Here is a 23646-nt window from a genome sequence, read left to right as displayed (position 1 = left end):
CTGTTATTTATTCTTAAAATGCAAAGTTGTGATCATTACGGTAAAAAAGCAAGCACGTGCTCTGAGCTAATAAGGTGAGACTATGAATTCATCTCCCAATGCTACGCCCTGCTGAGGAATTGTCAACGCATCCAATTGTATTACTTCTCAGTGCACACAGGAGTATAAATAAATGGCTGAAATTTATACCAAAGGATATACCTTATTACCAATGAGCTAATAAAATAAAATCCAGAAAGTACAGGTCTTTGGCTCAGGTTTGATATGATAACTGGCCATGCCTCACCAGCCATCTGCTCTCTATATCTGTAGTCCTAAGTCCCTGGGGCCACAGGATGGTACTGGTCCAGGGCCCTGGCTTGTTAGAAAGTGGGCTGCATAGCAGGAGGTGAATGATAGACAGGTGAAGCTTTATCTGTATTTATAGCTGCTCCCCACTGCTCACATCACCTCCAGAGCTCTGTCTCCTGTTGGATCTGCAGTGTCAATGTAGTACCCAGCCAAAGGACCCCCTAAAGGCCCCTAACTGTCTTAGCCTGAGTCCCTGCATGTCTCAATCACCACCCCCCACCCCTTGGGTTAATTCTGAGAACAGGTTTCAGAATAGAACAAGGAAGTTCCCTGAGTTCTCAAAAACTCCTAGCCACAGGTAAAACAATGGGAAAACTTATCCCAACCCCCTAGCAATAGCTATACAATGGTGGAAAACTTACTCAGGCAAAATTTCCCAAGCCAAGTTTGTCTTCGTGCCAGCTGCCACGATACAACCCCCTGAGCCAACTCACTGTAACCCCACCATGTTGTAGCCCCCCTCACTGTAACCCCACCCCTGAGCTAACCAGCCACATCCTGCTTCTGTTTTTGCTTGACTTGCCACGTAGCACAAAAAAGGTATAAAAAGCAACCTGCTTTTCTTCTGGGGGCTGTTTGCCCTTTGGGCGGCAATAATAAATCACCGAAGTCCCCTGCATAGGTGTAATAAATCACCATCTGATTTATACCTGAAGTGGGGTCCGAGTTTTTCTTCCAGGTGGCAAATGAGATTTATAACAGCATCGGATTCTCAGAGGTGTGTACATTCTACTGTAAACTGCACATTTAGGGATCTCAGCTGTGTACTCCTTACGAGAATCTAATGCCTGATGATCTGAAGCAAAAATTTAATGTGCTTGAATCATCCTGAAACCATCCCTCCCCCTGGGTCCATGGAAAAACTGTCTTCCATGAGACCAGTCCGTCATGCCAAAAAGGTTGGGGATGGCTGCTCTAAATTGTCCCCAATCTCATCACCAGTACCACTACAAGTTCAGACCCAGGGAACACAATGTCCTACTTTTATTTATCTGGATCAAGCATGGAAAACACCTCTGGCCTTGGCTCTTGTTAACAAGAGTGAGAGCATCTGGAATTTACAAAACAGATGCACAAATTATGGTTAATAATCACTAAAAAGCAAAGGACACCCGAAATTCAGAGAAGGGGAAAAAGTGGACTGTGTACAAAAAGAGAAATCTTCAATCCCACAGACAAAGAAAGTAAAAGGAAACAAAGAAAATAAAAGGGGGGAAAAAAAGGAGCTACCAAATTTGTCTATCAAAATAAAAAGATCTTAAAAAATTAAGGTAGGCAGGTATAATGGAGTTAAAAGTCTGAATAATAGATAGGAGAAAAATAACTACTTGTCATTTAAAAGCTTGAGTAGAACCCTATTGAAATGATGGAGGAGACAAAATAGTTAAACTGTTCTACATTGAAAAAAAAAATAGGCATACTCCAAAGAAAGCTCCAGGGAAGGTGCTCCTGGAAGTAATATTGTTCAGTGGTTAACAAAAGAACAGAGGAGTTAGTTCATATGCATTAAATTAACCTTTAAAGCCACTAACAAATGTGTCATCAACCATTTTCATGCACATTCTTTTTAAAATAGTGTACATGCCTAAAAATACTCATTTTTTACAAGAATTTTTGTTTGCCAATAGTTACCAGTGTGTGATTTCTATTGTGCTCTCAATATGTAGGCAGACAGAAAGAGCTGAACAAGCTCAAAGCTACTGAGGAAACACAGGCTCTTCAGGGAATTCAATGTGTTGAGACTTTACTATTACCTTAGTGCAAAAGGGTTCCAGACTGGTAAATTCCTCCCGCTCAGGGTTGGGTTGTTTTATTTTGTTTTGTTTTGCTCCTTAAAAGTTTTAAGAGATCTATATGACCTACCCTAGATGGATATTATTAGAATCTGACCTTGAATAAATATTTAACAGTTTTGTAAGAAGAAAGTTATAAAATTAAAATTGTTATATCAAGTGCAAAGAAATCTCACTATGATTACCTTCTAAGACCACGAATTCATCTTAAGAATGTGATAAATCCTGTCCCCAGTATGAAGACTGAATGCTTTAGCCACCTCTTTCTTATGTAGAAACCCTAAACCCAAGTCTTATCTTGAGTGTGTGACAACAGTATCACACAGGGTCATAGCATAAAGATAGTGATATGGTTGTAGCTCATGTCTAAATCCATGTGTACAACTAATGATTGTGAAGCAAGCATTCATTTCAAGCAGTTATGGATTCAGCTATATTCTCTGATTAAGAAACATATTTGCCAAAAGGCAAAACTTAAATAATTCTATATAAAATTTTAACAATATATTTTTTTTATTAAAAAAACTCACAAAAATAATGCCAGGATAGAGTAATTTAATTTTATAGGAATCCCATGGCCCGAGTATATATCAAAAATATAGTATTGTAATAATATTGCCATGTATTACATTATTAACATAATTACAAAACTAGTTTAATGCTAGTGTAAGAGACTGAAATTATTTTGAATGGGGTAGTCAACATGTCATGGAATCCACACAATTGTATCTTGATTAGCAACAAGAACCTGAAGAAAATATGTATTTAGTAACTTTTACACCCTTTACAAAAATAGGGGTCAGCCAAGGCAATGATGGACAGACCCTGTCTTCCAGGAGTCTGTCTAATACATCCCACCTGCACTTGGCTGCTGTGTTAGTGCTTACCTTCCTGACTCAAATGTGAACCAGGTGGAGTCCCGACCGTATCTCCTCAGTGAGCTGAGAGGCCACATCACCAGTTTGACCTTGGCATTGTGGATATCCCAGAGATAGATGTTCTCGTGAGTGATCTGCATTGTGCATTCACCATAAATATCCAGATTGGGTGTAGGCATAAGGTACACATTGAATCGTTCTACAAAGAAAAGAAAGAATGGAGAAAATTAAGTAAAACAAGGTTCACTTGTTTACAGCAACACCGTATCAATCTGTGCACCTAAGGAATTCAGAAAGCATTATCATGTCCCTTGGTGATACAAATATGCCTTGCAAAACACTACCTCTTTCCATTTTGTGTATACAAGAAAGGAGTTTATTGAAGTATTTTTAATTATTAGTTCATTCACTCATTCTGCAACTTTTCATTGCATACGTTCTCTATGGTGAAGAAGTGGTTACATTGCACGATGGAAAAATAAGAGTAAAAGCTGATTAGAGTCTCTGCCCAAATTGTGCCTCCTGTCTGCCTTTTCACACAGTCTAAGTAGATATCATGGGTACAATTCCTGTGAGGATGTCTCATTTACTCTAAGCAAGACCTTACTCAGTTTTACCTTTGTGACCTGAAGTACTTCATGCACGCTCAGGCTGACTGACTAACTACTTAAGCACTGAAAAGGTTGTATCTGAAAACAAATTATAATCATAGTCAAATTCATCATATTTTAATTACAGATACTCATGCCTGCCTTCTGCAGAACTTAAGACATTATAAGAGAAGTAAAATTACATAGACCCTTCAGGTTATAGTTTAACACTCTCCAATCTCAACTTTTGATGCTATTTCGTGCATTCTTTGAAAAAAATTATGCAAATAAGTATTATTTTCAAATATTCAAAATTCATTCTCTCCTAATGGGTTTCAGATTCCACGGATTTCAGATACAATTAAAAGGTGAACTAATTTAATCCAGCGGAAAACTAGGCATGCAGAGATGAGGGCGGCACAACAAGTTGCCTACCTGTACTTCATTGAACCCCGTTATAATTAAGAGGGGACTTTTTGCATTTGCTATGAATAAATTATTTTATTCCCTTGGCAGCATAAAATGTTGTTTTACTAAAATTTATGATGGTTCTTAGTAGAATGACCATTTCATAGTGGACTGGTTAAAATTGGCTCCACTAAAATTATATTTAAGCATGTTTATCTGTGTGAAACAATTCCATCGGGCAGGCCTTTTCAATCACTGTCTGATCATGCTGCTTTTAAAATTTAAGAAGCTGCTTTTTGTTTTTATTGTCTGCAGTACTGGTATTCAGATTTTAGTGTGCATCAGAATTACCTGAGGACTTGTTTAAAAACAGATAGCCAAGCCTCTTGCAGCCTGTAGGGCTGGGATTTGGAGCCAGATAATGTACATTTCTACTGGTTCCCAGGGGATGCTGACACAGTGGCTCAGGGAACTACACTTTGAGAACTGGTGATTTGTAAACTTCTGACATAATGCTAGGGAAGTAGCAATGTTAGAGAGACTGTAAGGAATTCTTTCAAAAAGTGATGCTATGTTCCAGCAGGACAAATCAGCACATATTTTTTTCATAACCATTCTCTAATATCCGCTTTAAATAAATTAACCCCTTTCTCAACTGACTAATGCCTAATTTGATGAGAAAGAGTTCTTATGCCAATTGGAACAAAAGAAAAGATAGGGGCATTGCCTGTGGCTCTGTGAGTAGGGTGCTGGCCCCATATGCCGAGGGTAGCAGGTTCAAACCCAGCCCCAGCCAAACAGCAACAACAACAACAACAACAACAAAAAATAGCTGGGCATTATGGCAGGCGCCTGTAGTCCCAGCTACTTGGGAGACTGAGGCAAGAGAATCGCCTGAGCCCAAGAGCTGGAGGTTGCTGTGAACTGTGACACCACAGCACTCTACTGTGGGCAATAAAATGAGACTCTGTCTCTTAAAAAAAAAAAAAAGGAAGAAAAGATAGGAGCATAGAAACAAAGTATGCAAAAGATAGTTTATAATTCATCAGGATGTGTATATTACAACTATTGTTTAAAGGCAATCGACAACAATAAAAACATTATTAAAGAGAACTAAACAATTCATTTCCAAATAGCCAAAAGCATTGGAAAGTAAATAATTATCTAAATAACGATAATAATATCATAAAATGTGAATAAAATGCTACTAATCTTGTGAAGACTGCTGAATATGTGAAGAACTATCTTTTTGAAAAGATTGTATTTAAAAAATCAGGGTAAAATGTGTTCATCCACAGAAGCTATAAAATTATAGAGCTGCAACATCCCAAAAGTATTATCTATGAATTTGTATAATATATTGGTAAAATTTAGGGTCTTGTGTTAGCTGATATATGAGAAAATACAATTTTAAATGGCCAAAACAATGAAGAAGGTGGAATATTTGTTAAACTAAGTATTATGTCCAATAAAGATATTTACTAGTATTGAATCTGCAGTTACATTCGCAAGAGCATTTTACACCAGGACTGGATGGATTACAAGGCCCAAAGGAACAGATCATGCCCACGAAGGCCTATGACACAGAGGCAAGGTGTCAACCACAGTCTTCTATAGAGCAAAATTTAGGTGTTAACTGAACAAGCAAAATTAATAATTACATACCTTTATACAATATAGGTAAACTGCTTATGTCGTGATTCAAAATTGCTATAAGTAATTTGAATTTATTCATAATTCTAAATTTTACTTAGTTGTTTCTATTAACTAGTGATTCCATAAAATAAAACTCATTCTATATAAAACTAGTTGGTCAAAAAACTCTTTAAAGATTTAATTGGGATTATCTGATGGCAAGAGCCCTCCATTGTTTTTTTTTTTCAAAAATCACATGGTAAAAAAATCCCCCAAATTTATGGGATTTGTTTTTTGAGACAGAGTCTCACTTTGTCACCCGTGGTAGAGTGCCGTATTGTCATAGCTCACAGCAGCCTCAAACGCAAGGGCTCAGCGATTCTCTTGCTTCAGCCTCCTGAGTAGCTGGGACTATAGGTGCCTGCCACAATGCCTGGCTATTTTTAGAGATGGGATCTTGCTCTTGCTCAGGTGATCTTGAACCTGTGAGCTCAGGCAATCCACCTGCCTGGGCCTTCCAGAGTGCTGGGATTACAGGTGTGAGCCACCACGCCTGGCCTCTGGGAAATATTTTTAAGTTTAAATTTGTTACTATAGCTAGTACATTAAAAGAACCAGATTTAGTAGGGTGCGATTTAGGAAAATAGTTAAGTTTTGTTCTACCACTGCACTCAAACAACTGTGAAATTTCCTCTTGTTGTTCCTCACAGTATCCAATACCCCATGAGAGTGTTCAACCTTTTGGCTTCTCTGCACTACGTGGAAGAAGAGTTGTCTTAAGCCACACATTAAATACAAACACTAACGAACGTTTATGAGCATTGTTAAAAGCATTATAAGCAACATTAAGAGCTCTGTGCATAATTTTTGTGATATCCACCAACACAGATGCACAAGGAAGTCCTCACGTAACCCTCCCACAGCCTGCAGGTTGCGTTTTGGACACCCCTGTTGGTGCTTAATGCACTAGCAGCCATCGGGATATTGTTGTCTTTGTGTTTCAGACGAGTTGACTGATATAATTTTGAATTTTAATCTGAGATCTAATTTGAAGTTTCTTCTCTTCTTCCAGGCCAGGTCCATTACTGAGAAGCCAGCAATGAGAAGGAGAAAGGTAGGTTACACTCTTTCCCAGTTGCGATATCTTCTCCTTCCCCCCAAAACTTCCTTGCTTTTGCTTTTGGCTTCTCCAGGGTAAGAAGAATAAGACGAAAAGGAGTAAAAATCCCTTCTCATTATCCATTACTCTTCCAACTTCCTTCTTGGTTTTTGAATCTCAGTGGCCAGACATACTCAAATGCTGGCTCTCTCTTTTGGGGCAGATGGTGTGCTCATAAGAACCAGCCCAGAGGCCCAGTCCTCTACACTAACTTCCCCTGAAGGCAAGGAGCCCAATTACACACAGACCTCATGTCCCTGCGCTCCTATTTCCTGTACCATATTTGATCCTCTTTCTACTAGAGACTCTTCTCACAGACAAGCAGTTGTCCTGGTCTGGGACTTTTCCAGATGACTCAAGCCCAGCTAACTAAAAGCAATCTGCTCAATTCATAGGAAAACACACCCATCCTTGTCCCCCCAAATGTGGAAGTGCACCTTGTCCAGTTGACCCACAACCCTTGTGTGAGACATCTCACCCCCCATCCTGCAGCCTGATCTCAGATTCATCATTGTGAAACAGAAACACTGAACCTCCAACTCAGGTTCTTCCTGCAACTCTCTGCGCTGTGCTGTGGTACCAGCCTGGGGCAGGACTACGTGATACTAAAGTAGTACCAACGTGAGTGAGGGGAGAAATTTGTCTCCCACTCGATAAGCAACTACTGTATTATGAATAATTTTTCTTGCCCTCCCTTTTTCATGAGTCTTGGGAGGGGTAAGTTCCACCTCTTTTCTGTTCTTTTCCTTTGAAAGACCTAAAGAATTCTCTTCCATCGATCCCCAAACCACCCTTTATAATTGCTTATTTCTCTTCACCCATCAGCCACAGGTCTGGGGCTGCAGTGCGTGTCAAGAAAGGTCCATTAAAACTCTTTATTTAATACTTGTTACGTGCCAATTCAAAATATGAAGTTACAGTAAGAATACAAAATTAATAAATGTTTCACTAAATGTTATTTAGGCAAAAGATCAGAGATATTGGTCTATCATTAAGCATTGCTGAATTTAGTTCTCAAAATTCTTGTCTTAGAAAAACTGAACTTATGTTTGCATTTATTACTTAGTGTTCATCCAATTCTGAATCTAGGTTCACTACATTGTTTAATATAATCTGCTTTGTTCTTAATGGTTATGTGAAATACCAAGGGAATTAAATGGAGATATTACACAGAAGATAAAGAGACATTTCAAGAACATTCTGTTTTTTCTATTCTTAGTTCCAAAATTTCTCTAGTACAGGGAAATTTCAGTGGTCACTCTTCAATTCCAGCCACTTTAGAAGCTGAGCCACACTGAGAAAGAGGTGTCTGCACATTTAGACACATTCTGAGGTCTGTGTGATGCAATTAAACCACTAGTCAAACAAATCATTATTTATGTTTATTAAAATTTGTGAAACTCTTCAGAAATTGTGACTCTATCTCCACCATGGAACTGAGATTCATCAGAATTTAGTTCACTCTAGTGTGGCAATAGTCATAAGTTTAGTTTCCAGGTGCCATCTGCTCTCTCTGTACCTGGCCACTGTGAACTGGAACACTTATATTTCTTGAATCAATTAGCAACACTAATTGGCAAAAACCTCCAGCCTCCAACCATATTGCACTGGGCTGTGCCTTCCTCTTCAGCTCTGATATTTGCTTTATGTATCTGGGTGCTCCTGTGTTAGGTGCATATATATTTAATATTGCTATATCCTCTTGCTGAATTGACCTTTTCATCATTATATAATGACCTTCTTTGTCTCTTTTTAGAGTTTTCATCTTGAAATCTGTTTTATCTGATAGAAATACAGCTACTGGTACTCTTTTAGGTTCCATTTGCATGGAACATCTTTTTCTGTTCTTTGATGTGACTACTTGTGTCTTTATAGGTGAAATGAGTTTCTTTCAGACAAGTTGGCTCTTGCTTTCTTAACCTATTCAATCATTCTGTCTCTTGATAGGAGAGTTTAGTCACACTCTAATGCAGGGGTCCTTAAACTATGGCCCGCTGGCCACATGAGGCGGTGTGATTATATTTGTTCCCGTTTGTTTTTTTACTTCAAAATAAGATATGTGCAGTGTGCATAGGAATTTGTTCATAGTTTTTTTTTTTAAACTATAGTCCAGCCCTCCAATGGTCCGAGGGACAGTGAACTGGCCCCCTGTTTAAAAAGTTTGAGCACCTCTGCTCTAATGTTACTTCTGACAGGTAAGGAATTACCAGGCTATATTGTTAGTTGATTTCTGGTTGTTCTGCAGCACTCCATTCCTCCCTCCCTCCCTCCATTCCTCTCTGATTCTTTTCTGATTTCTCTAATATTGTGTTTTAATTTATTACTTTTTACATTTTGTGTATCTGGTGTAGGTTTTTTTGACTTGTGGTTACCATGAAGTTTGCAGAAAACCTTTTATAACCAGGCTAGAAGGCTGAATTCAAGGTGTGGGCAGGGCCATCATCTGCCTGGCAGCTCCAGGGAAGGATCCTTTCTTGCCCTTTCCAGCTGCAGGGGTTTGTGGGCGTCCCCGGCACTCCTTGGCTGTACATGCCTCATTGCCCCAAGTCACTGGCCACCTTCTCCCGGTGCACCTTCATGTCACCTTCCTGCGTGTGTATCTTTCTGTGTCCAAATTTCCCTTCTGTGTAAGGGTGCACTGGATGTCACTGGATGAGGGCCTACCCTAATGATCTTACCTGTAACTTGGTTATCTCTACAGAGACCCTTTTTCCAAATAAGGCCACATTCTGAGCTACTGAGGCCTAGTTCTCCAACATAACTTATTGGGGAAGGACATAGTACAACCCAGCTCAGCAGCACAGCGTGTTAAATTCTCTCAGTTGATTCTCTCACTTCAGAGAGGAAGGGATCACAATTGTCATCACAGCATTTCCCAGAACTCCCTTGAGGAAGGGGCAAGAATGTGCTCAGCATTTTAGAAACTCAGACATAGGTAAGCTTAGTGCTTTTCTTCACACAAAAGTTAGTTTTGCTCAGGGTCATTCTATGGGCAAAACAATAATCCTTTTGTGAGTGGTTATAAAGAGTATGTATAAGAAAGAATATAGTCTACCCTTAGATCATTTTTGAGAAGTGGGGAAAATCCTTAAATTAGAAGGGACATCATTGTTGCTGTTGCCATTATTTTTTCGTTAACTGGTCATTTTCCACATGTACAGTTCTGAGAATATTGGCTTTAAGTATTGATAGAGATCAAGAATTTCAGATCTGCCTGATAAGGAAACTTTATTTACAGTAATAAAAAATAATTAAAAAAAATAGAGAAGAGGACAGGGTACCTTAATTGGAATGAATACCACAGTTCTTTCTTTTATTTTTACTTTAGTTTATCTTTTATTATACGTCAGATGGTAAGTTGTATCTTAAAAAAATTCTTATTTTATTTCCCTATTTCTTTTCCTTTCTGTGGTTGTTGTTTTTTGATAGAGTCTCACTCTGTTTCCCCAGACTAGAGTGCCATGGCCTCAGCTTAGATCACAGCAACCTCAAACTTCTGGGCTCTAGTGATCCTCCTGCCTCAGCCTCCTCAGTACGTACTCCAGGCATGCACCGCCTTACCCAGCTAGTTTTTCTATTTTTAGTAGAGACAGGTCTTACTCTTGCTCAGGCTGGTCTCAAATTCCTAAGCTCAAGCAACCCACCCACTTGGGTCTCCCAGAGTGGTAGGATTACAGGTGTGGGCCGCTGCACCTGGCCATTTGTATCTTTCCCCACCCTCAATCCTTCAGTTCCTCTCCACATTAGGCTATACCCTTTAACCCCTATAATGACCTCACAGAGGCAGTGTACTTCTGTGCTTCCAGACTTTGGATTTGGCCATGGAACTTGTTTTGGCCAACAGAATGTTAGTGGACAGGAAATATGCAGAGGTTTAAATTGTGTTGCCAATTTGGACTTGCTTTTTTGCATTACTGTTTTTTTTTTTTTTTTTAAAGAATATTCTTTCGTCAGCTGCAAGTGCAAGGAAGATGAGAGACACAAGGAACATACATGGGCACCTTCTATAGTTTAGAGCCGTCTCAGCAGAACCCAGCCCCAATCAGCCAAATGTTAGGCATTCTTCATGTGCAGGAATAAAGAGGTGTGCCTAGAGGTCTATGCTATAAAGACTCTGTGTTACCTGGGGACACAGTGCTATTCTACAAAGCATTGTTTATAGTTTTGTCTCCTTGACTACTTTGTGTGCTTCATATAAGTCATAACCATGCCAGGCGGTGCCTGTGGCTCAAAGGAGTTGGACGCCGGCCCCATATGCCTGAGGTGGTGGGTTCAAGCCTGGCCCTGGCCAAAAACTGCAAAAAACAACAGTAAAGTCATCACCATGTCTTGCTCAATTCCATATTTCCTCAGTCGAGTTCTTGCATATCACAGAGCCTCAAAACCGTTTGGTGGACACGCCATGATGAGTGAATGGCATTAAAGGGTGTCTGAGTTGAATGAAGGGAACATTTTTACAATGGCAACCTCAGCAAATAATTTAGAAACAGCACTAAATATTGCTTTGGTTCTGTGAAAAGTTATACATGTTTTAGACTAACAGTAGGAATTTAGGCTGATTTTCACCCACTTATAAGCAGAGCCACTGAGTTCTGGACAAAACAAAACCCTTCCATCTGACTCTGAGTTAACCAGGCGGCAAAGTCAGAGCTTCCTTTTGCATTTTGTGGTTGTTGTTGTTGCAGAGGGAGATGTCTCGCATCCATGACAAATCGGACATAGCTTCTCTGTTGCCATCCACCTGCGACTGCAGGAATTTCCTACATCTGAGTTGCTTCTTGGTTCTCATGTTCACTTTTGCTATTAATGATTCATAAGCAACATTTGTTTCTTAGAATTGCCATGATGGGTTGTGGCCTTTATAAATAACCATGACTATAACACCACACATTAATATTTTCTCAGCCCAGGGTAGGCTATCTGAACTACTACTGAAATACTTGGGGAACTTGGGAATGATAAGAATTTAAAGTTTAGGGCAGCGCCTGTGGCTCAGTCGGTAAGGCACCGGCCCCATATACTGAGGGTGGCGGGTTCAAACCCGGCCCCGGCCAAACTGCAACCAAAAAATAGCCGGGTGTCGTGGCGGGCGCCTGTAGTCCCAGCTACTCGGGAGGCTGAGGCAAGAGAATCGCTTAAGCCCAGGAGTTGGAGGTTGCTGTGAGCTGTGTGACGCCACGGCACTCTACCGAGGGCCATAAAGTGAGACTCTGTCTCTACAAAAAAAAAAAAAAAAAAGAATTTAAAGTTTGAAATGTCTGCCTGATACACACTTTTCTTGTGGCAGTGTCACCTGAAGTCTGAGAATAATTTTTCCGGCCTGTGTTTGTATAAGCTCGTGTTCACTTAATTTTCCCTGATACCTTGCGGGATTCTAAGTCTATACGAAAACAGCTGAGAGTACTAGATAAAGATGACTACAGCAAACAATTTAATCAATAACCACTTTTATCTCAGCGACACACGTTATCTTTCACCTTTAAAAATTGTTTGCATAAATAACTATTCTTAGCTAGTCTCAGAGAAAATAGGACCAAGCTGGCTGAAGGGTCAGGAAAACGCTAGGGGAGAAGTAGCAATTTGGAATGTTGTGGTCAAGATGAGCAGTGTGACTTTTTTTTAATGTTAACACCACAAGATCACCACAAGCCACATTTATGACATCAGTTCTGCACGCATATACATCTGATCTCTTAGCAGAGAAAGTGCAAACTAAATTCAACTGTATGATTGACAAAATAATAAAATACTGTTTCTCATGAAGAATAAACTATATGATTTAATACTAAAATATCTTTAAAAAATTGAGTCTCTGATGACACATCTTTCATAAAGGACTTATTCCATCTGTACATATTAACGACTTCAAACACGTATTAGGAGTTGATGATTAGGAATTGATTTTGTTTATTTTAAAAGGTGTTCTGCTTGAAGAGTCTGGAATAGACATGAAAAGTCAATGAAATGGCAGCTTTAAGAGTCAATGCTACTTTTAACAACTTTAATTATCTAGCTAAAACAATGAATGCGTTCCCTGCACACTTTAACTAAAATAAGTAGGTATACTGTCTAGGGCAGAGGCTGGGCTTCACGAAAATTATCAGCCCTGGAGGAGAGGACGGTCCATGCTGGATGATGAGAAATCTTAGTCTGTACCGTGAAGTGCTGTTTTCTCTGTTGCACTTGCCTTTTTTTTTTTTTTACAGAAACCTTGTGCTTTTATGTAGCTCTGACATTTAATACCCTGTTTGGCCTATCCTAAAAAAAAAAAAAAATCCATATTAAACTTTGTCCATTACATTCTATAAAATTAACATTATCAAATTAGAAATAAAATTATAATAATCCAAAGAGATACATTATACCCTTAAATGGAAAACATGTAACTCCAAACCCTCAAAGTAAAAAGTGTACACTCCACACTCACAAAACAGCCCTGATGTTTCTATCCACAAGCTGAATTTATCCATCTTTTTTGTATCTTCTTGACCAATCCTTACAGCAAGAGTTTTTCCCTTCCTTCCTAAACTGTGAATGGCATATACTTTAAGTGGCCTGATTACCCGGGTTCTGTGCTTAGCAGTCCTCAGAAATCAGATCAGAGATGGAAATCTGAGAATGTGGGGGGAGGCACTGGAATACAAAACAAAGCCAGAAGCTACAGAAATGCTTTCTGTGACTTTCCAAAAAGTCAAATGGAACCGGGTGGTGCCTGTGGCTCAAGGAGTAGGGCACCGGTCCCATATGCCGGAGGTGGCAGGTTCAAACCTAGCCCCGGCCAAAAAAAAACAAAAAAAAAACAAAAAAAAAAAACCAAAAGTCAAATGGAACCAATGTTTGTTACCTATATATGTTCACAATCACTAAGCTGGAAAAAACTTGTTTTTCCATTTTAGCAACAAAGCAAATCTAGTGCTTTAATGGGTTATTAGATTGCAGTGACTGTTCACAGCATTGGTATCAGTAGTAACAAGATTATAACCATCACGTGTGATCAGGGTGCACTTTTACCTGTGCTGCCTAATTTATGGTCTATAGATAATTCCAGAATTTCTTTCGCATCAAAAGTTTCCAGTCTCACTAATGCCCCTCAGCCTTTCCAAACACAGGTCATCACGAATTCGTAACATTAAAAAGTTTCTGAACATCTTGTGGTGATGATAATTATTTCTAAAAATAGAGAAAAGTGAGCTTGCAATAAATTAATGTGCACACACTGTTTAGTAAATACATTACTATTTCATATTTAGAGGTGCTATCAAGAACATGCAGCATAAGTTGTGAAGAGACATGAAAATGCCTGTTAAATTTGACCACAACGAAGTAAGTAAACAATGTTAGATATATAAGCCTCAATTTGGGGAAAGCCTGATATTTTATCCATTATAATTTCCTCCTTGAAGTATTAGCCAAATGCCTTAAAAGCTATTGATAACCAAAGTTGTTAAAAGAGACCCTAAATCTGTAACAACTCTCTAAGAGGAAAATAGAATTATATAATGCATTTGAAAGCCTTATAGCCAATGAGTTAACTTAATTATTTATTTGGATATACGGCAACACCACAGGCAAGAAGCCAGAGCCCTGGGTTGTACCTTCGCATTTTCTGTATTGGCCACACCATCTTACGAAAAGTTTCTCTTTTTTTGCAGTTTTTGGCTGAGGCTGGGCTTGAACCCACCACTTCCGGTTTATGGGGCCTGCACCCCACTCCTTTGAGCCACAAACGCTGCCCAGAAAAGTTTCTTAATAACCTGAATTGATTGGTTTCTTTTCTTTCTTTCTTTTTTTTTTTATTTGCAGTTTTTGGTCGGGGCTGGGTTTGAACCCACCACCTCCAGCATATGGGGCTGGCAGACTACCCCTTTGAGTCACAGGCGTCACCCTGGTTTATTTTCTTTTTATTTATTATTATTTTTTATTAATATTAAATCATAGCTGTGTACATCAATGCGATCATGGGGCACCATACACTGGTTTTATAAACAATTTGACACATTTTCATCACACTGGTTAACATAGCCTTCCTGGCATTTTCTTAGTTATTATGTTAAGACATTTATATTCTACATTTACTAAGTTTCACATGTACCCTTGTAAGATGCACCGTAGGTGTGGTCCCACCAATCACCCTCCCTCCTTTCCCTCTCTCCCTTCCCCATATTCTTAGGTTATAACTGGATTATAGCCTTCATATGAAAGCCATAAATTAGTTTCGTAGTAGGGCTGGTACATTGGATACTTTTTCTTCCATGCTTGAGATACTTTACTAAGAAGAATATGTTCCAGCTCCATCCATGTAAACATGAAAGAGGTAAAGTCTCCATCTTTCCTTAAGGCTGCATAATATTCTATGGTGTACATATACCACAATAAGACAAAAAAATCACATTAGAACAAAGATGTTTGTACCAGAATGTTTATTGCAGCCCAATTCATAATTGCTAAGTCATGAAAAAGCCCAAGTGCCCATTGATCCACGAATGGATTAATATTTTCTTTTTAAAGAAAATACTGTTCTAAGATATAACTGAGATCCTTTCCAGTCTCAAAGATCTACAACTGTTAGCGTACTTTACAGTGACAGGAGCAAGCTCACACTTACCATTCTGTTCCCGCTGCACCCCCGCTGCCAGGAGGTCGGGCTCCCCGAGGCTGATGTCATTGAGCCGGGTCCCCAGACACTCCATGCATAGGTGTTTGCACCACTCCTCGGCCTCCAGCTCTGAAAACAACCACACACTATCAGCAATATTGCCGAGGAAGGATGGGGAAGAATGCTCTCTGAACCATGTTCCCAGCTGATTGACAGGAGTTAAGAATCTGCCTTAAAACAACACTTAAATACAACTTTTAGGAAGTGAAGAAAAGTCCCCAAACTTATTCCCCCCTGTTTGACATATATTTAAAAATGTTTTTAAATTATTCTATGTTATTTTACCTTGTTAAAAAACCATAGTCTGACATACTTGCTTCTAATCTAGTAGATTTTAGATCGACTTTGTTTTGGGAGAAAAATTAGATATAAAAATAAATTAGCCAGATTTAGTCATTCTACAATGTGTACATACATCATGTTGCACTCAGTAAATGCACACAATTTTATCTGTCAATGTAAAAGATAGAATAAATAAATGGAAAATGAAAAGGATATAAATGAAGAGTTAAAAATGTCAGAGTAGATTAAGAAAATCAATGGTTTCCTGAATGTGACTGAGATTTGCATGGGTTACCAGAGTTGAAGGTCTGGTCCCCAAGCCACTAAGAATTGTAATGGATCACAGAGGATCACAGATGAGCTCAAGAATGTGACAGATTTTTTTCTGTAAACATCAGAAAGTGGGCTATACATACCTTAAAAACTTGGGAGTAGGGTCTTTAAACGTTTTCCTCTGTGGCAAATACCAATTACCTAAGACATTAGATCATTACTCCTTTTACTATGATCACCTCCCAACTTTTTTATATTTACAAGTTTCTTTTTCTCTTCATTTGAAACATTAGAAGATCTTAACATCTATGCAGAATCCTGGGTATCTAAAGCTTCCACAGGCTTTCATAACATAAATAAACTCTAATAAATGCTCTGTGTGAATGAGGTGGTTAAAGGTGACGCTTATAGCTGTGTCAACATATCCTATCAGTGGTCAGCAACAAAACAGAGTTAGAACCCAGGTCTTCTAGTTATTTTATTGGGCAGATAGTTAAAAAGAATATGAGGTTTCATATTTCAGGCCAAGCTCCATCATCACCATACAGAAGTTGGGTAAGAGCTTCCCACTGACACCTGCTAAGGGAAGTTTCTGATTCTCCACGTAGCATAAATCTGCACTGGGACAGTGTGATATAAATTCCCTGCAAACCCCTTGTTTTCTGTAGATGATATTCCAACCTTTGCCTTGGCGTTTTAAACTCCCCATAAAAAGTTATCTGTGACAAGTTTTCTGGACTTCTGGGATTTGAATACAAATAGCTCTCCCTGCTGGTTGACACCAGCACGTGTGGGTGACCTTTTCTTCCTGAGCTTGGTCATGCTGCTTTCCCACCATTTCGACAGTGAGATGTCAGGCAAATTGTCGTTTGTTTTTAGATTTATCAAGACCATTAATGATACCATTAGAAAAATAAAGAAAAAAGAACATGTAGCCCCCCCTCATAGGGTACCATTCTAATAAAAATAATATTTCACATATCCAGTGATCATTTTCTTTGCAAGAGGCACAGTTTGCACCGTTTAGGGACCAGACGCTGAGTGCTGCAAGTCACATCATCAACCCAGGTCCAGGATCAGGTAGGGTCTCAGACAGCCTGGCTCCCTTGTTTAGGTAGAGTCAGAGGGCTCTGATTGGCTGGCTGGCCATTTCCTTAGGAACCAAGAAAATAATCCTTTCCAACGACAAGGCTACTAATACAACAAACTTACACTTGCTGAGGTTCACGGCTTTCTCAAAAAAATAAAATAAAATAAAATAAAATTCAAAACTCAAAAGACTTTCTTCTTCTAGTGAGAAAACGCCAGGCTTCGTAAAAAATTTTACGGCAGCAACAAGAACATATACTGAAAATAACTTTCTCTTTAGGTAGTGAGTCAGTGCCCACCCTGAGGTTCAGGATCTCATTCAGGCCCTCTCTGTACTAACCTCCTGGGTTTAATGAAACGCAGAAAGCAATCAGACATAAAGGGCTTTCACGGACCTGGAGCTGACACTCTCAAGTAGAACAAAATGTGGAATTTCTGTTAGGCCAGAGCCAGGGAGATCTGCCATCAGGGCAGTGAGAGGTATTCATGGGCTTTACCTGACAGCAGGTAAAGATGTCTCCGCAGTCAGTGGGAGGAACCCCCGGGCGTCAGCATTTAGCAGTGCAGTGGCTTATTAGGGCAGAAGTCATCAAGAGTCATAAAAATGGAGCTCTATAGTCATACTAAAGACTGAATTGTAAACTATTTCAGACAGAGCGAGAGAGGTCCCTGAAAATTCAGATATCATCAAGATTCATCCCCCTTTAGAAAAAAGTTTCGTATTGTTATAGGGGTACATATGTTTTGGTTACATAGTTTGCTTTTGTGTGGATAAAGTCAGAGTTCCAGGGCGTCCTTGACCCAGACAATGTGCAGTATACCCACACAATGTCCTCATTGGCTGGGAATTTTCCAAGCCCATTCTCCCCTCCCTTCTATTCAATGCCATGGAGTTTTACTCTCGTTGATCTTTCTTTTTTATTTATTTATTTTTGTTAGTTCACTATAAGCCAGGCTCTGTGCTAGGAGGTTACATGAAAACCACACTGTTTCTGCTCTTATTAATCTTAGATGCTGGTGGGATGCGCCAGTGGGTCTGGCATGGGGTGCTCTGGAGGGCTCTGGCCTAGCCGGGGAAGAACTGGGGAACTGTGGCAGAGTGGCAGGTACCAGAACAGGTGCCTGCAGGGCAGGCAGGAAGAAAATGATGATGTGTGTGTGTGAGGGGCTGACGTGCATATCAGTGTGTGCGAGTGAGTTTATGTGTGCATACGAGTGTGGGTGAGTGTGCATCTATGAGGTCATATGTCTGTGACTGTGTGTCTGTGTGTTGGGAGGACAGAGGAAGATGCCTGGGACATCAGGAGGATGCAGGACAGCAGGAGTGACATATCAGCTGGGGACAGCTCCAAGTTCACCCAGAAAGAGCTGAGAGACAGCAGTCAGCCTATTCTCTTCGTGATTTTCTAGTATTCGGTTCAATTAAATCATTCCTAAACTTTCATCTGAAAAGTACAAACCTTTGTAATCTATACACGTGATGTAATAATTCTGCTGCAGTCAGGCTGAATTCATTTGAGAATTACGCAAAGCTTTGGTTTTAGAAAGGTTCTGCAAAGCGGTTTTTGACAATCACCTTTCCAATATTACAATTTATGCCTGTTGTTTCCCAGGCAAGCTCTATATATTGAATGACATCTTTCAATGTTTTATTGTATGCTAATGTTTTTGCTCTATCATTATTTAATTAATGTTTTTCTCTGAATTATCTTTTTCATCTTTATTCTGTTTTATACAGAACTGAGATTAAATAAAAATATAATAATCAGAGTTCACTGGATTTTAAATATTTATTTTCCCGTAGACTCAGTGCCTTTTGTCATTTATCTTTCAAACATTTTGGTGTATGTGTTGTGTGTAAATAATTAAATTTCCTTAGGAAGGAATAAATACATTAAAATGTCCTATAAAGTTTTCTGCTTTTCTCTTCATGATGGAAATGCTTTTTTATTAACATGCTTGTTTTCAAATAGCTTGCAGTTATGTTCAAAATATAGGTGAGTGAGATTTCTGTTTCTACAGAACAGAAACCCAAATAATGTTTGCATTATACTATATAAAATTAAGTCAATGAAGAAATGTGATAATTTCCAAAATGAAAATTGAAAAATGTTTGGAAATAACAAGACAAATGGAGATAAGAGATTAAAATGAATGATTGAATTTCGTGACAGTTGGGTTTTTGAATGGAGGGGAAATGAGGATACTGCAAAATAGAAATCTAGTTAGAGATGGGTGGCTTCTCTCTGGGTTTAAGTTTGTTTCCATCTTTCCTTTGTATAATTCTGGGTACACTAAGGTTAACTCTCTTTGAACCTGAAAAAGGGTCTTTACATAGAAGGGTCTTAATAAATACCTATTGACTCAATGATGAGAGTCGAGCTTTATTGCTTTCACCACATGTAGTCCTTAGGATAATGATATTGAAGCTAAATGATGCAAAATGCACTATATTTGAAAAGAGAGTGAAAATGTTTTCATCACATACACAGATAATACGCTATCAACAAAGTCACACGGGAGACTTAAAAATAGCCCAGCATCAGTTTCACGAGGCTTCATTGTAAGATGTCGGCAAGACTGTTTTTGTCTTGAAATAGTTTTGATAAGACTATTTTTGTTTTTGAAAATAATAAATCATGTAGCTAGTGTTCACAGGATTTAGCTTTTATTAATAAAAATTGTTACTAAAGTAACCCTGTTTAGTCTTTAGCATAACCATTCATTCTTGATTATATCTAATTCTCATCCTCTGTGCAGATTTCCTGTGGTTTGGTGATAAAGGTTCTTTCTCTATTTATTTACGTCAAATACACGCTTTTCTTTGAAGTGAAGAAAAATGTTTCCCTTATAGAGTATTGTTGAGACAATAGAAAGCTTTCTCTCATTGTCATTTAAAAGTTACAGTGCTATTAAAACATAAGGCATTTTGATGACACTTTCATTCTTGGAAATTGGCAGTGACTTTCTTCTTAACTGACCTTGCTGATATTTTATGGACCTTTGTTTTTCCCTCACTTTTTATGTAGAAGGAAGACAAGAAACTAGCTAAAACCTAAACATTTACTTTAGCCAAGATCAAAAGAATGGATCTCCGTTTAGAGTACTGGAAAAAAGCTTTTTTCATTGAAGTCATATTTGTAGGATTGAAAATTGTAGAGACGGGGGAACAATGAGTTCCCTAAGAAGTGTATTTACTTCCTTTCCATGGAAAGCCCCTCATTTGCTCTCTTCCACAAAACTTGCTCAAGCCTAGGAGTCCTTCAAAACTGGGGTTCAAATATGACCTTCTTAGTATACCTCTCCAGACTCACATTTGGATGTGACATTTTTTTCCTGTACATTTTCATAACACTCTGTACACAATTTTATCATAACCCTTAATATCACTGAGTTATTTTTCTGCCTTTTTTAGCCAATATACTTTAAGAAACTGGAGTGCAGGAGATTCACTTGATTTAGTCACCCCGCAGCCTGGAATAGCACCTATACATGAAAACTAATAAATAAACGTGGAACAAGTAAGTACATGTTTTATAAATATATATATGTTACATATTTATGTGTGTTTTATGTTATATGTAATTTTCACTTAATTCTCAGAAATTAGAGACAAATCCTGGAACAAAATGCGAATAATTTGGCAAGTAGTCTCTTGTGGGTTGTTTTGAAACCTCTACTGGTCCCCATTTAAGAGGAGCTTGTAAGTTTTGCAGGGCACAGCTGGCCTGTCCAGGCATTTGATTAGGAAGTGAAAGGGAGCAGTGTCAGACTTGGCTCTCAATTGAACTTTAGTCATGATTAAAAATCACCCATTCAAAAAATGCTTCTTGTTTTATTAGCCCTCCTTTTTCTTTTAACTACATTAGGTATATTTATACCCACAAGGAATTCTTCCATAAATTCTCTTTGATTCTATTTGTGACAAACATTTGGTTGGGTTTTTATTTTCTTTTTTTTTGTAGAGACAGGGTCTCACTTTTATGGCCCTCGGTAGAGTGCCGTGGCCTCACACGGCTCACAGCAACCTCCAACTCCTGGGCTTAAGCGATTCTCTTGCCTCAGCCTCCCGAGTAGCTGGGACTACAGGCCCCGCCACAACGTCCGGCTATTTTTTGGTTGCAGTTTGGCCGGGGCCGGGTTTGAACCCGTCACCCTCGGTATATGGGGCTGGCGCCTTACCGACTGAGCCACAGGCGCCGCCCGGGTTTTTATTTTCTACATAGATATGGCAGCAGAATCTTAGAAAAGGTCAACGTAGAGCTGAGGAAATGGGTTACTACCCAAATGCATCTTTTATGCTGATACTCATAACTTATTTTCCTTGATTTAACAGCAGGTTGAAATATCAAATTTTTGGACTTAGTATAGAAATGCTTATTCTGCCTCCTTCCCTCCTTTGTGGGTTGGAGGAATGAGAGGAGGTTTTCGGACACGGCCAAATAAAAAACTGCCCTGCCTGTTTGCCAAAGTAACGAATGACAAATAGCAGCAGTTGACAGCAGCCGACGTGCTGCTCTTTTACTTGACAAGAATTTATTGTACAATGCCTTCATATGGAGTTAGCAAATTGCATAAGAGCTTAAAACCATCCAGAGAGAATAAGAAAGGACAGAAATGAATACCTATAAATGCTCTGGAAATGATGGTGCCATGCGTGGTATGCGTGTGAGTGGGTATGTGGAAGAGTGTGTGTGTGCTGTAGAGATGGGAACAGGAAGTTAAAATGCTACAAGAAAGCAGGATTAGAAAGGATCCTTTGCAACAACCTGGAAACTCATTTGGAGAATGAGTGTGTTTCTGTGAAGGAAGACAGCATTAGGTCAAATGCTTTCCAATCTGTGGAATTCTTAATAGATGGCAACAGAAAATGCGATCGCACAAGTTTTAGGCACCACCCCAGAATACACTTATCAAACAGGTGACTTTTTTCAGGAAGAATCTTAGTCACTGTCTCAGAAGCCCCAGCACACAGTTCCTCTCTGTGCTACTCTCCTGCGGGGGTGGACGAGGAACGCACAGCAGCAAAGCTGTTTGTTGGAACAAGAGAATGTTGCCAAGAACATGCTCATCAAAACCTAAAGGCTAAAACAGTGTGGGGCTCGGAAACTGTTTCTCTCTACATAGCCAAATTTATGACAAAAGCATTCTGATGACAGTTCATACTAAGCGTGGAGCTGAATTTGGCCAACACCACCACGAAACCTGAGCATAAGACCATTCTCAGAGCTTCCCACAGGACCACAGCCTGGTCAATACGTAGCCTTTTGCCTGCTGCGGGCTGATGGTGGACTTCTGCCCCCCACAACTGTAAGAGCATAAATCTGTTCTGTTTTCAGCTGATGTCTCTGGTAATTAGTTACATCAGCAGAACAGAAAAACAAATACAAAATCCCAATATTCTATTCCTCTCTAACAGAAAAACCTCTAGTCAAGCAAATTAATTCAATAGGATGTGACCTATAAGGAAAAAAACCTATATATATGAAACAGGGTGTAATTACATCTGCTTGGAGCATAAGATATTAAATAATCAGGAATTTCCTCATTATTAACAGGGAAGGGAAAAAGGAATTTCAAGAGAGGTAAGTCTGAACTGGTAAAGACCAACCGAAAAGAATAGCAGGACATGATGGACAAGGGGTCTGCGGGAGAATCAGAACAGCTGCCAAAAAGACGAGATCCACCTGCAATCTGAAGATACCAAGAACATTCTGAGTAATCACAAGAGCTATGTGGAAAGGATTTCCAAGGACCTGTGGTGTGAAGGGCTGGGGTCATGGTGATAGGGTCGAATATAATGACCCGTCCAGGTAGAACTGACCCGCCCAGTGTATTTCCCACCCAGGAAATCGTGACTGTGCCAATCCCTGCCCCTCTGAGCCTTTAAATCAGCGATTCTCAACCTGTGGGTCACAACCCACAGGAACTATATTAAAGGGCCGTGGCATTAGGAAGGTTGCGAAACACTGTTTTAAATCCCCATCTGCCAGAGCCCACTTGTAGAAGTCTTTCCTAGTCAGGGATTTCACTCTACCTGCACCCAGGTGCAAGAAAGAGCACAGTGCCCACACAGAACCAAGAGTCTGATTTTCTTTCTTTTCACGCCTAGGAATAGTCTTTCATCTTGGGGTTCTTAACCTTCCCACACGGGAAGGGCCAGCTCTGTGATTTAGGGGTGTAGATGGGCGCATCTTCCAGTTGCACACCTTCTGAGAAGAAAAAAAAAGGCAAAAGGAGAAGGAAGAAAGCCCTTAGCAACTGGGTGGTGGAGGGAGAAAGAAGAACAAGTGCAGAATTTAGGGTCATCTAAGCAAAAAGGGTGTCGCAGTATTAGAGAACTAACAAAAAGCCCATCACCAAAGCAAACAACTAAATCCCTACTGCATGCATCAGGCTTTGTGCAAACGATATAAAAAGGCTCCATTAAGCTAAGACCCTGTTTTCAATGACAAACCCTTAATTACAAACTCTATTATGGGTTAAGTAGTGACAAGATGTCATGTTTTGAAATTTGTTTTCAAACGTTTAA

At 39.3% G+C, this 23646-nt stretch overlaps 1 protein-coding gene across 1 annotated transcript in view; it reads right to left on the bottom strand.

Moving 5' to 3' along the window:
* Positions 1-23646, bottom strand: part of DOK6 (docking protein 6) — a 395919-nt gene that overhangs the window by 139628 nt on the left and 232645 nt on the right. Inside the window, exons 4-5 of the mRNA XM_053571931.1 lie at positions 15420-15539; positions 3032-3221 (exon numbers count right to left, since the gene is read on the bottom strand). Of these exons, the coding sequence (XP_053427906.1) occupies positions 3032-3221; positions 15420-15539 (310 nt within the window). The remainder of the gene's footprint in view (positions 1-3031; positions 3222-15419; positions 15540-23646) is intronic.

This window comes from Nycticebus coucang, chromosome 19, assembly GCF_027406575.1.
Source record: "Nycticebus coucang isolate mNycCou1 chromosome 19, mNycCou1.pri, whole genome shotgun sequence".
In the NCBI taxonomy this organism is placed as follows: domain Eukaryota; kingdom Metazoa; phylum Chordata; class Mammalia; order Primates; family Lorisidae; genus Nycticebus; species Nycticebus coucang.
The sequence above is the reverse complement of the archived record's forward strand: the minus strand, read 5'-3'. Positions and strand labels throughout refer to the sequence as shown.